The 12,667-nt window shown below is 34.7% G+C and overlaps 1 protein-coding gene across 1 annotated transcript in view; it reads right to left on the reverse strand.

Annotated features, from left to right (window-relative positions):
* OSBPL11 (oxysterol binding protein like 11) overlaps positions 1-12,667 on the reverse strand; it is a 96,207-nt gene that overhangs the window by 41,099 nt on the left and 42,441 nt on the right. Inside the window, exons 5-7 of the mRNA XM_052641002.1 lie at positions 11,165-11,341; positions 3,428-3,629; positions 763-908 (exon numbers count right to left, since the gene is read on the reverse strand). Of these exons, the coding sequence (XP_052496962.1) occupies positions 763-908; positions 3,428-3,629; positions 11,165-11,341 (525 nt within the window). The remainder of the gene's footprint in view (positions 1-762; positions 909-3,427; positions 3,630-11,164; positions 11,342-12,667) is intronic.

Below are 12,667 nucleotides of genomic sequence, written 5' to 3' on the forward strand. Positions count from 1 at the left end.
AATGAAACAGCATTATTTATACAAACAAAAGAAAATAACAACCTAGACATTCAATAGCCTACTTCAACCTTTAAAAATTTTAATTATATAGGCCAGAATAACATACAAAAACACTTATGAGAAGTATCAAGTAAAAAGAGCTTAAAACAAAACTATCTATGTAATTATGATAACCATAAAAATAAAAGATGTAAACTCAAGAGACAAAAAAACAGTATGATATGTTACAGAGGTAGAACTAAGAATAGAAGAGAGCCCTGTTGACTTCTGAGAAATGTGTAACAAACATTACTAAAATATTAAACTCTAAGACTGTGTGCTATTTTAAGTAGACTAACACTTTTAAAAATTGTATTGGTACAGTGCTTACTATCAAAAAACACCTTAATAGTAAACTTTTAAACTTATAAACTTAATAGCAAACACCTACTAAATAATGTTAAATTTAGAAATCTGTAAGATAAATATCATGCAAATAATCTTCCATTAGAAAAGCTGTTTTCCAGAAAAAGAAAAACATGCAAATTTTAAATACATTTATATAAAGCAAAAGTAAACTAAAACTAAGAAGGACACATAATTTAACCTGGAAAACACAGTATGTACAAGTTTTACACAACAGAGCCCTTCCAAAGCCAATGCAGTTCAAAGTAGAACAACACTTAGAGTGAGCTCTCAAGAGTCTGCCATCCTGACAATGAAAAGGTGCTTTTCAGTGATTCCTACTTTTTACTCCAAAACTGTATTTTCTTATTACCTTACCCTTGCTAATAGGCCAGATTCCGCAACACACTGCTCTTCTGGGACTGCCACTGGCTTACTTTGCTCAGTTGCAAAGGGCTGGTCAGCTCCATTTTTATAGTGGTTTGATAATGGTATCTTTGGTTCTAACCATTCGATCGTCGTTCCTGATGAAGTAAGAGAAAACTTTCGCTGAAACTTGCTCATAATCTGGAAAGTTCAGCAAATGTGGATTTTATTAAACGATTTTGTTTTGCATCTACAAGGCTAAAAGCAATTCAAAACCTGTTAAGAGACTCTGCAAGACAGCAACTTGTATCTCATTAGCATGAGCATGACGATTGGCTATTTTACAACAGAGCAACCTGCAACTTGAAATCAGATACCATTTAAGTGAATCAACCCTGAATAGGAGTGAACTCACTTCCTGGGAAAATCTGTGAATCATTAAGTGTATTCTCACCCCAATAGTTGACCTTTCTGCATGAATCTTGACCCTCTAGTGATAAGAAGTATGCAGTTAGACTTGAGGGAATCACAATTATAGCAACAGCCTGGGATTGTGAAACAGTAAAATCAACTTCACTTTGGGGTTGAACCTTATTCTCAGTACCAATTTTCTAACCAACCAACATGACCCCACAATCTAATTTAAGAATTGCAGATCCATGTACATTGTTTTTTTTCTCTTTCCCAATCATATAAAAAGGCTCCATATACTTTCAAACTGAAAGGTTCTTCTACTGAATAAATAATAGCTGACCTAATGAAAGACAGTGGTCACATTTAGAGACTTGTCATCTTCGCAGTTAATGACTCAAATGTCTCTTATTACCCTCAACTAGTTTAACAAAGTGGATTCTATGCCTAATCAATAATGGAAAATGTTCCATTTGGTTTCAGAGGCTGATCTAGGTTTCACAGAAGCTTGGTTATACAGTGTTACATTAAGGGATACTTAGACTACTACACCAGAAATTTAAAAAGAGTATGGAATTTACTTAGTCTATAACAAAATCCTAGACTTCAGTAGAGGAATAAATTACAAAGTACCTACCAGGCTACCAGAACATCTTGCCTTGGCACTTAGTTCAGATTCACTGAGGGGGATTCACAAATGGGTAATGCCCTGGATAAGTTCATGGGGCCTGTTTCAAAATTTCAAAGAAATGAAAGCTCTTTGTTTCTACCTTGATATGTTTGTTTTTAATATCAGCATCTAGATTCTGCTACTTCTTGAAATAAGATACAGATAAACACTGAATTTAAGAGATTTGTTTTAAGAGATTATTCACAGATAAATCATAACAAAATTCTTTATCAAACAAATCATCTGGTCTCAGGGTCCTTCTAAATCAGTTCTTTCTAAAATATCTTTCTTTCACAAGCAAGAGGAGTTCATTGAATAAGAAAACAATGAGTGTTGGGAAATACTAAGTTACTACTATTAATTCACTGTGATGGGGGTGGGGAAATTGGGGCAATGTTGTTAAAGGGTACAGACTTGCAACTAGAAGATGAGTAAGTCCTGGAGATCTAACACACAGCACAGTGAATGGAGTCAACAGTACTACAGTAAATATTTCAAAGTTGCTAAGAGACTAGATCCTAAATGTTCTCATTATAAAATAGGGAATTCCTTAGTTCCAAAGGTTAGGACTTGGCACTTTCACTGCCAAGGCCCAGGAAACCAAGACTCCACAGGCTCTGAGTGTGTGTGTGTTGGGGGTGGGGGGAGGGCAGGCCAAGAAGGGTCAGAGAAAAAAAGAAATGACAATTATGTGATATGATTGGGACATTAGCTAACACTCTGGGAGCATATAAATATATAAATGTATTAAATCAACACTTTAAACTTGCATGTCAATTATATATAATGTCATTTTATATATATTATATGTCAGTTATATCTCAATTTTTAAATGAGTTTATTAATCTCATTAATAGAAAAACTCACTTTTTGTTATACAATAACAAACAATGCAATAATGCTGTTTTCCCCAGTAAATTAATTTCAACAAATAGGTGCTCTCGAATACCAGATGTATATCTTATTTTTCAAACTGAAAGGTGAGTGACAGACTTTTATATATATGTATCTCAACAGGGAAATAGTGAATAGCGGACTAAAGCAACCAAGAAATGACTCCAACGTTTCTACTTTGATTGACTGGATAGAGTAATGCCATCAACTTCAACAGAAATACTGAATTTTTAATTCAGTTTCTGACAAGTTTAATTTGAGGTCTCTTAAGGAATATTTAATTATATGAGACCTAAATGGTTTTAGATTTGAAAAAGGACACAGTAAAAGAGACTTTGTATAACACTGGTGAAGTCGCTTAGTTGTGTCCAACTCTTTGCAACCCCATGGACTGTAGCCTACAACACTCCTCCATCCATGGGATTTTCCAGGCAAGAGTACTGGAGTGGGTTGCCATTTCCTTCTCCAGAGGATCTTCTCAACCCAGGGATCGAACCTGGGTCTCCCGCATTGTAGGCAGATGCTTTACCATCTGAGCCACCAGGGAAGACATTAGTATGATAATAAAAACCAAGAGGCTAGCTGGTTTTCTATTTGTCTTGCTTTGATTAAGATTTTCTGGAGCAGAATTACAAAGAATGCAGTTACTATTTCCATGTTTTGAACTGCAATGTTCAGTCCTACCTTTAAGCAATAACTTACCTGAAGGCAATGAGCCCTTCTGATGTGATGCATGCTGTAACTGAAGAATATGAAAGCAGTCATTTAGGCAGTTCATAGTTGCCATGGAAGTAGCCTTGAGCATTAAGAGATCCTGGTCCAAGGAACTAAGATGGCCAGAAGCAGGCAGGCATTCAATTCCTCTAATTAAGTCTCTTTGTTGTCCTTCAGCATGAGACATCATCTAAGGAAAATAACAGTTCCATGTGTCTCACTCATAATCTCTGTATAGCATGTATACATACAGTTGCCACTTTAATTACCATATTCTGTACAACATGTAACATACGATTGTCATTTTTAGGATATATTCAGCCTAGAAATCTATTTTAAATTTGTTTGGCTATTCTCAATAAGCATTTAATAGTGTTACTCAAAAGATGATAACACATAAGTATATCTCCAACATATGCTGAATAAAAAGAAGCCATTACCAGAGTAGCACATACTACTCGATTCAGTTCAGAAATTTCAGACACAGGCAAAATAAATCTATGGTTTATAGGTGAGGAAACCTCTACACATTAGAAGTCAGGATAGTGAAGAGAGAGTAATGATGAAGAGGCATGAGAGGGTCCTCTAGGGTACTGGTAATATTTCATTTTTTGATCCAGGAGGTAGTTACATTAAAATTACAAGATACACACTTGTGTATCAGGTTCTTTTATACATGCTTAGAAGGTTAATTAAGAACTGGGATGGAGACCAAGGGAAGGGGCAAACAGATCCATTAGGTTTACCATTGGTCTAACGAAAAGAACTTCCACGATTAATTAAACAGAACAGAAAGCCAAATAAGAAATTATAGACAAAATTCTACAATTAGTTGATACATAAGCCCCACATTTCCAGAGATAATCCCCATGCATGCTTAGAGTCCTGCTGTAATTATGTCTAAACCTGTTAACAGCTTGAAGGCCAAATTATATACTTACCCTATTTCTTCATTTTACAAGAACTTCTTGGCATGAAATTAGAAATGGGATGTTTATATTATGCCTCTTTTGCATCTCCCACTGGTCTAGGGGTCCTAACTATAATTGCTCTTCTCCTCTGCTTCTAGCAATGCTATAAGCAAATATTAAGTTTTATACTTGTCAGATTTCTTAAACAAGTCACAAGTGCTAGTAATGCTGAGGGAAAAAATTACTACTCAAGTATATCTGAACCAAGATGAATTTATTCCTTTCCAGGCAAGGGAAAACTGTCCTTCCAGAACAAATCAAACAGCTAATCTTACGTAAACTTCTTGGGAACATACAACATTCAAGGATGGGTCGACTTTACAACAAAAGTAATAGCGTGGAGGAAGTATGGCCTTTAGGGACTGTCTAACATTCAGAAGGAAGCATACTGAAACAGAGTTGTTAATGATTGAAGTGAGTTGGTTAAACAGGCTCCGCATTACTTGCTAAGAGATTCAATCTAGAGCCAAATAAGAGACTTTTTTCATTTTCTTTTTTGAACTGAAGAGAATACAATTTCTTATTCTTACAACAAGAAAAACATTTGAAAAACTGGACATTCAAATTCAAAAAACACATTCACTTGAATACACTCTTCAGAGAACACAAAGGAAAAAAAGATTAGGCATACTTTTCTATATCATGTTATAAGCTAATAAAAGTTTAATAAAGGAAAAAAATCATAAGCAGGATATTGACAATATGAATAATTAGCTCTCACAATATAACATTTAAGAAGAAAAGTGTTTCTTTGTACAAATGGCCCAAAAAAGCCACATGCTACTGTTGATATTGTAAGTGAAGAGACCTAAGGAATTCCCTAGTGGTCCAGTGGTTAAGAATCAGCCGGCCAATGCAGGAGACGTGGGTTCAATCCCTGGTCTGGAAAGATTCCACATACTGCAGAGCAACTAAGCCCTGCACAACTACTGAGTCTGAGCTCTAGGGCCCCCAAGCCACTAAAGCCTGCATCCTGTAACCACTGAAGCCCATGCTCTACAACAAGAAAAGCTACCACAATGAGAAGCTCCCACACCACAACTAGAGAGGAGTCCACATCTTCACAATTAGAGAAAGCCTGCAGGCAGCAATGAAGACCCAGCACAATCAAAAAATAAAATAAACAAATTATTAAAAAAATTAAAATAAAAAAGTGAAGAGGCTTAAGAAAGTGATGCTCTTGACTGGAGAAAAATAAACTTTAAATTACAATTAGAGTGCAAATGTTAAAATCTGAAAATTCCCTGGTGGTCCATTCATTAGGACTCTGTGCTTCCACTGCAAAGGGTACCAGTTGGATCCCAGAAGCTTCATGGCATGCCCCCTTCCTCCCACCAAAGAATAAATTTGGTTATGGTTCTTTCCAAAGCAAACAAATGGGCTGACCATATATTTACAATGAAATAGAACTGATTCTGTGAAGCTGTTTTAGTGACTGTTCCTGACAAGAGTAAAACCAGTTCCTTAAGAATGAAAAACCATCATGAAAGCTGAAAACTTGCTTAGTCTGTGTTTTGCAGCTAGGTATGACAAATATGGTGATAATGAACATCACTTATGTGGCATCTAGTTTGTCCGAAAATCAGATGAGAATCATGGTTTTATTGCCTGTATTTTAAATGTGTCTCCCTTACTAGACTGGTGATGTTAGCTTCTCCCAAGGCACAGCATAGTAACCTGCAAGAAGCACACACTGATTAATAGAGTGATTGATGAATTGTAAATTAGTAATTTACTGTAATTAGTAAATACTAAAATAGATCACTTTAACACTTCAGCAATAAATCCACAGACCCAAAATATGACTCGATTTTCAACAGTCAGTTGCTTTTTCCAACTGTTACTTCATTTATTGCTGGACTTACTCATGGACTTTGATTAAAATACTCCTTTCAAACTCACTTTGAATTATATCTTTGCATTATAACCAACTGGAGCTAGATCACTATATAATAGCAATTCTCAAACAGTGCTCTCCAGATTCATATGAGGCTCTTTTCAGGAGGTCTATGGAGTCAAGATTATTTTCACAATAATTCTAGGAAATTAATTTGCCTTCTTCACTTGGTGGCATTTGCACTGATGGTGCAAAAGCAATGGTAGGTAAAACTGTTGGTGTCTTAGAATCAAGGCAGTTGATACAACAGTGTCATGACTGTATTCTTCACTGCCATGCACTCACGGAGTAGGCACTGGGGTCTGGGGAAAAGACAGCCAATTTTATTTAAGAATATTTTTGAAAAATCAGTAAAAATTATTAGTTTTACTATATCTTGACTCTTGAGTACACATATTTAAAATTGTCTGTATCAAAAATGAGAAGCACACTTCTATTGTACATTAAAAAAAAAAAGTACCCTGCTGTTGCATACCAAAGCACTGTGGTTGCCCAAGGAAAAGCACTTGTGAGACCGAGTTACAGGTTGAACTAGCAGTTTATTTTCAGAGCACCACCTGACATGAAAGTATGTGATATATATTGTTTGTTCAGAAACACAGGTGACAACTTGGACTTGGGAATGGCATCTGAAATGAGGGCAGTTTTGTGGGATCTGATACTATCTCAGCTAAATGGTGTCAGAAGTGAAACTGTAGAACACCTAGCTGGAATCTGCCAAGAATCAGAGAATTACCTAGTGTGAAGGAAACCCCCACACATTTGGTGATTGGAGTACAGAAGTATGGGGTGTTATAGTAGCACAGAGGAGAAACACAAGAGTGTTGTTTTTCCCTGACAGAATGATTGCTAGTAACTATAGCTCTTCAGGCTTGGGAGAATGTGGTAGACATCTTTTCAAAATTAAACAAAATGATCTGTCACTTCAAGAAAACTGACAGCATTTGTTGCCAATTATAAAATATGAGCTTTAAAATGAAATTACAATTTTGGAAAACCTGTATCAGTCACCATAAGCTTGGCAGTTTCCCAATATTGAAAGCCTCTTCGGATGAAGTTGGTAGGGATGTTAATGAATGTGAATTTTTGATATTGTATAGCAATATCTGTAACTCTGAACTAATATTTTCCAAATGACTAATGCAGTGTTACAAAATCGTGCATAAGTTAAAGATCCACCTAAAGTGCAAGACAAACCAATGTATTTTCATGAAACAGAACATGAAAAGTTCACTGATTCATACTAGATTCCACACTGCATCTAACACTTAAGAAACTGCCACTGTCCAGTTTTACTGGAGGATCAAAGAACAGCCACATTTACCTTAAAAAGCTATTTTAAAACATTTCTCTTTTTCCCCCAACCACAAAGTTTTTTTTCATACAGTTCAACTAAAACTACATATTTGCAGTAAATTGAGTGCAATTATTTTGTTTGTTTGGGGGGAAAAAATAGCTGTTTGACATAAAATATGTTATATATGTTAATATGTATGAATTTATTAATTATTTTAAAATAATAAAACATAAAATTAAAAGGTAAATTTTAAAAACAAGCATTTTTTAAATATCTGTTTCAATTTCTAATAGGGTAAATATTGGTAAATTTAACCTATATAAAGCAAAAATTCTTTGAGGTCCTGAATAATTTTTAAGAGTGAAACAGATACCAAGGCCACAAAAAGCTTGAGAACACTTACCGGGAACCATGGTCAGTATGGTAACAAAAGTTCTCTCAATGTCTTTGAAAAGAAACAGGATCTACATAGTCTCAAAGAAACTCCCCAGATATTTTATTAACTATAGAGAAAAAGACAGCAACTTTACAGTGGAGAAAAGCTACTTTAACCAAGCAGAAGCTACCTTAACCACGTGATCAAAGTGAACATCACCAGTAACATAACATACTGATATCATGAAGTCCTTGATATAGGTACTGACAATACATATCTTCAAGGGTATCTTTCCCAGAAATGTATAATTTCACTCAAATAATAAGAAAATATCAGACAAACGCAAATCTGGGAACATTAAACAAAACTGGATCTTCATAGGTATCAATGCCAGGAAAGATAAAGACTGAGCAACAATTACAGACAGAAGGAGACTAAGTAGTAATAACAGTTAAATGCATCATTTTAGGACAGGATCCTAAAACAGAAAAAAGAATGTTAGTGGAAACACTACTAAAATTTGAATAAGAACTATAGTTAACAGTATTATAGTTATATAATTTCCTGGTTTGGATACTGCTATGAAAGATGGTAACACTAAAGTTGGGTGAGGGATACACATAGAAATTCTGCATTACTTTTGCACTTTTCTGTAAATTTAAAATTACTGCAAAATAAGCAGCTCTTTTTTCTTTTTTTTTTTTTTGCCTGGGGGAGGCTGTGCTGTCTTTGTTGCTGTTTGGGCTTTCCTCCAGCTGCGGCGAGCAGGGGCTACTCTCTAGTCGCTGTGCACGGGGTTCTCACTGCTGTGGCTTCTCTTTTCGTCACATGGGCTCTAGAGCGAGAGGACTTCACTGGGCTCGGGAGTGGCTCCCAGGCTCTATCTAGCGCAAAGGTTTAGTTGCTTCACAGCATGTGGATCTTCCCAAATCAGGGATCAAATCTGTACCTCCTACACCAGCAGGCAGATTCTTTATCATTGAGACACCAGGGACACCCCCAAATAAGAAGCTTCTAAAAAGTGTTCTCAGCTTGTGAAAACTGTTAGCTTTGGTTTTACCTTAACACAAACCTTTTCAGTCATTGTCTTGGATAAAAAAAGGCTCAGAAACTTTCTGTGGACCATGCTTTCATAAAGCATTTAGAGCTGCCATAATGAAATACATCCAAGCCACAAAACTGAAACAAGATTTTTTAATGCATGGCATCATAAGCAAAGTCAGAAAAAAATATGCATCTAGAGACCAGATTATGATAATTTTAAATAAAAGGAAATATGCTAACTTTTAAAGGAAAACATAGTTCCAGAGAACTCTCCAAATGCACTATTTTCTCACAAACAGAATTATCCCATTGGAATACAGAAATGTTCCTAATAGAACATTTACATAAAATATTAGAAATTAAATAACTACAATTTTATAGTTTGACCTACTGAGTTCTTAAAAGCAAAAACATAAACTTAGTGAAGACAAAGACATTCAACTAAAACTTTTTTTGTAGGTGGCATTGGCAGAGACTGCCAAACAATGGTCAACACTCAAATCCTAGAATAATTACTGGTACCATAATTCAAGAAGGCTGCCATTAAACTCGTCAGCTCTATAAGTAAATACCTATCCTTCCTAAAGAGGTAGCTGCGAAACTCTGGGGACACACACATACTCTCTACATACAAGTGTCAGAGTTACATGCTAAATATTAACATGATGTCACAATAATATGAAAGGGTATATTTAAAGTACAGAAAATTACAGTGTGGATATTGTAAGAAATTACTCCTGGGTGTGAGAATAACAAAACAAAAGAACCATTAGAGCAGGAAAGAGAAGAGTAGGGATTTAAGTCACAGTAAAAAAAGAAGCTAAGAGATATGACAGTGTTCTCAGTACAGCAGGTCATAAACATGCAAGCACAACCAAGCAGAGGCCTCCACAGATAGCTAAAATCTCAAATACAAAAGGTTCCTTTTTCATTGAAAATGTGCACCACGATTCATGGCAACTTCAACTATATGCTTTTTGCTTGTTTTTAACCTTTTACTGAAGTATACAGACTGACATATAATATTACAGATAAGAAAGTACACTTCACAACGGTATATAGGCTTGACAAATTTTCATAAACCAAACACATCATGTAACCAACACCCAGATCAAGAAACAGAACATTACCAGCACTCTGAAGAACTCTCAAGCTCCCATCACTAGCCATGATCAAAGAGTCCCAAAAATTTCATGACAGCCTAATTTTTTAGGGGTGAAGGAACACACCATGATACAAGCGTATTCCTAGATGTTTTTCTTTATTCCATCCCTTATTGTCTTAACCACTTTTAATATTCCATTTCCTTCACTGTAGATTAATATATCAGAATCTTGATTTCCTTAAGATATAAACACCTATCAACAGATTAAATACCATCAACATAAATACTAAAAATTATTATTTTATTAAAAAAGGTACTTATAATTGTCACTTATTTATAACAGGATTAAAAAGTGAGTCAAAAGCTATTATTCATCTCAAGCATGTTATTTCATCTCTTTAAATCTCAATTTCTTCACCTATAAATACAACCCAAAATAACCTGATAGAGGGAACATTCTCCCCAGCTTCCTACTTTAAATCATTTGGGTGTGATTTATAATCCACAATCCACTACATAGGTATCTATGAGCTCTGCCAAAATTAACTCAGTAAACAACACCTGGATTATTAAGAACCTAACTGCATTCTTTATTAACTAGAATTATTTGGTACTTAGTTTCAAAGAGAATAAGGAAAATGGTGAGATAAGGGAACATCAAGGATTTAACTATTCTATCTTTGTGTGTTTGAAATTCTCTATTTACATGTATCAGTAAAAAAAAAAATAAAGTCACTTGGTTGATCACACAGTCTTTCCACTAGGCTTAATAACCCTTTTATCATAAGTTTTACATTAAAGGAGTCTATACTTTCTCTTGAGAAATGAAAGATACAGATTTTTGAAACATGACAGTGTACACAGAACCTAGCTGACAGACTTGAGGAAACTTAGGACACCTAAAAAATCAGGTAATTGTTATGACCTAAACATTGAGGCCCCCAGAAGACACAACAGGATTAAAAAATTTTTTGTGACAAAATCAAGCTGGTAATATTATCTTATGCATTTTAACTTGTTTCAATTCATACTTACTTCTCTGACTTCCACAAGATGGTCTGGAGGTAAGTTAGCTCTTTTGCTCACTGATTGTAGTTTGGAATGTCCAACATTAAAAAAGGAAATGGTATTTTGACTTGGTCTCCTCTGGGATATAGGAGAATTACCACTAGATGCAAGTGAGAAGCTCCGTGATTTCAGAGGAGGATTATTCTATTAGACAAAGAAAATAATTCCTTTTTTAAAATTTAGGTAAACTCTCAACCTATAATATACTGGAGGCTCACACACAAACAGTTTTAAAAATAAAGTTAACCTCAGAATTAACTACGAGAATAGTTCTGAAGATGGAAAAATTTAAGACCTTCAAAGTTTAAGAATTTCACACATCCCATAGTAAACTGGTAATTTATTCAGAAAATTAATTCCAGGTGTGTGCTGTCAAGAATTTTTTTTTTTACATTAGACATATATTAGAATAACAAGAAATTTCTAATTTCAGATATTTAAACATCATGATTGAAGCAAAAAATATATTCAGAAATACTCAATGTAATAATTTTTCTAGTATAACATTCAAGTATCTTTGAAACAAACTAGCACTTTCTGGTCACTGCCAATGATTAGAATCTTGCAGCAAGAATAAATTTTTTTGCTGGATTTCTTAAAGACTGCAGGCCTAAATCACAACTTTAAAAAATTTAGCTATGGGGAAGGAACACTAAGAAGAAAACAAAAAAGTAGGTATGGAAATCCTTTAACTCTGCTTCCCATATATTCATTTTTAGACATTTCTAACCTTAGATTTCAAGTACTAAGACCCTCCTCATCTTAAAAAAGAAAACTGAGATACAGAAATGATCTATAAGCACATGAAAAGACGCTCAACCATATTACCCATTAGAGAAATGAAATTAAAACCACAATGAAATTCTACTTCATAACCATGAGGATGGCAATAATAATTGTAAAAAAGGACAGTAACAGTGTCAGTAAGAATGTGGAGAAACTGGAAACTTTGTGTATTGCTGGTGAGAATGGGAAATAATTTGGCCAGTTTCAAAAACAGTTTGGCAGTTCCTATCGTGATAGTTAAACAGACAACTACCATATAACCCAGTAATTTCTCTCCTAGGAATAACCTAGAAAACTGAAATCATATGTTCATACAAAAATTTGAATACAACTGTTCATAGAAGTATTATTCATAACAGCCATAACATGTAAACAATCCACATGCCTATCAGCTGATGCATGGATAAACATAATGTGGTATATCCATAAAAGAGGATTATTCAGTCTTAAAAAGGAATAAAGTATGATCCATGCAATGACATGGATGAACCTTTAAAACATTATGCTTATTGTAAGAAGCCAGACAAAAACAAACAAACACCACATACTGTATGATTCCATTTATATCAAATGCCCAGAACAGACAAATCTATTGAAATAGAAATTACAGGTTAGTTTTTGCCAGGGGACTGGGAAGAGAGATTCAAATAGGGAGTGACTATTAAAGAGATATGGGTTTTTTGG

The sequence above is a fragment of the Budorcas taxicolor genome, chromosome 1, assembly GCF_023091745.1.
Source record: "Budorcas taxicolor isolate Tak-1 chromosome 1, Takin1.1, whole genome shotgun sequence".
NCBI lineage: Eukaryota > Metazoa > Chordata > Mammalia > Artiodactyla > Bovidae > Budorcas > Budorcas taxicolor.